This window comes from Talpa occidentalis, unplaced genomic scaffold (genome assembly GCF_014898055.3).
Source record: "Talpa occidentalis isolate TD23 unplaced genomic scaffold, MPIMG_talOcc4v2.1 talOcc4.7, whole genome shotgun sequence".
NCBI classification, from domain to species: Eukaryota; Metazoa; Chordata; class Mammalia; order Eulipotyphla; family Talpidae; genus Talpa; species Talpa occidentalis.
In genome coordinates this window covers 119,660,799-119,661,976 of record NW_023605083.1, presented here as the reverse complement: position 1 = coordinate 119,661,976, position 1,178 = coordinate 119,660,799, and the positions used below count along the sequence as shown (strand labels likewise).

At 56.1% G+C, this 1,178-nt stretch overlaps 1 protein-coding gene across 1 annotated transcript; it reads left to right on the top strand.

The window, feature by feature from the left end:
* Positions 1-5: 5 nt before the first annotated feature.
* On the top strand, positions 6-727 carry LOC119231586 (keratin, type I cuticular Ha3-I-like; the record flags this gene model as incomplete). Its single annotated transcript, XM_037493289.2, has 3 exons — positions 6-113; positions 205-330; positions 503-727. Coding segments are annotated over 3 exons (459 nt in total), but the record flags the coding sequence as incomplete, so codon positions are not given.
* Between the last annotated feature and the right edge of the window lie 451 nt (positions 728-1,178).

The window sequence follows — 1,178 nt, the reverse complement described above, 5'->3', positions numbered from 1 at the left end:
TGGACTCCGCGCCCACCGTGGACCTGAACCGCGTGCTCAACGACACCAGGAGCCAGTACGAAGCCCTGGTGGAGACCAACCGCAGGGACGTGGAGGAGTGGTTCACCACCCAGGTGGGCCTCTCAACCCTGGACATGTGGGAACCCAGGCCCCGGGGGCCCTGCAGGTGGGGTCTGACCCCAGATATCCCCTTTGCTGTTGCAGACCGAGGAGCTGAACAAGCAGGTGGTGTCGAGCTCTGAGCAGCTGCAGACGTGCCAGGCGGAGATCATCGAGCTGAGACGCACGGTCAACGCCCTGGAGATCGAGCTGCAGGCCCAGCACAACCTGGTGGGTGTTGTTCCCACTTGCTAGGAAGTGGGAAGTCAGGAAATGGGAGTCAGTGGGATGCCTTTCAGGCCGTCCTCTCCCTCCTAACGCTAGCCGCTTGTGGTGTCTTTGCAAGCCTCTGGGAGAAGCCCCTTCAGGAGTGACTGTGAGTTGTTCTCTATCCCCCACATAGAGAGACTCCCTGGAGAACACTCTGACAGAGACGGAGGCTCGCTACAGCTCCCAGCTGTCCCAGGTGCAGTGCATGATCACCAACGTGGAGTCCCAGCTGGCCGAGATCAGGAGTGACCTGGAGCGGCAGAACCAGGAGTACCAGGTGCTGCTGGATGTGCGGGCCCGGCTGGAGTGCGAGATCAACACGTACCGCGGCCTGCTGGAGAGCGAGGACTGCAAGTGAGTAGGAGACTGGCACTATTTTCCTTGGGAGTGTAGCAGGTGATATGTTGATGAAAGGTTTTCAGTATGGAAATGAATTTAAAATTCAAGCTTTTGGTTGGAGACAGTCTCAGGAAGAACCACCTTTTTATATACAGTACGTTTCGTATCTTCTTATCTCTTCAGTTCGTTTTACCCTAACTTGCCCCAATGGTTTTCTGTCTCCAGGCTCCCCTGCAACCCATGCGCCACAACCAATGCATGTGCCACAGCCTGCATGCCCAGTCCTTGTGCCCAACGCCCTCGCTGCGGGCCTTGCAACAGCTTTGGGTGCTAGACAACCCGGTGTCAGGAGGAGGAGAGGGGTTCTAGAGTTACTTCACAGCTCTGTTTCATCCAGAAGTCTCCAACTATGACTGAACTTTCGACAAAGCAAGCAATTTCTATGAGAACTAGCTCCAGGTGTCAACATG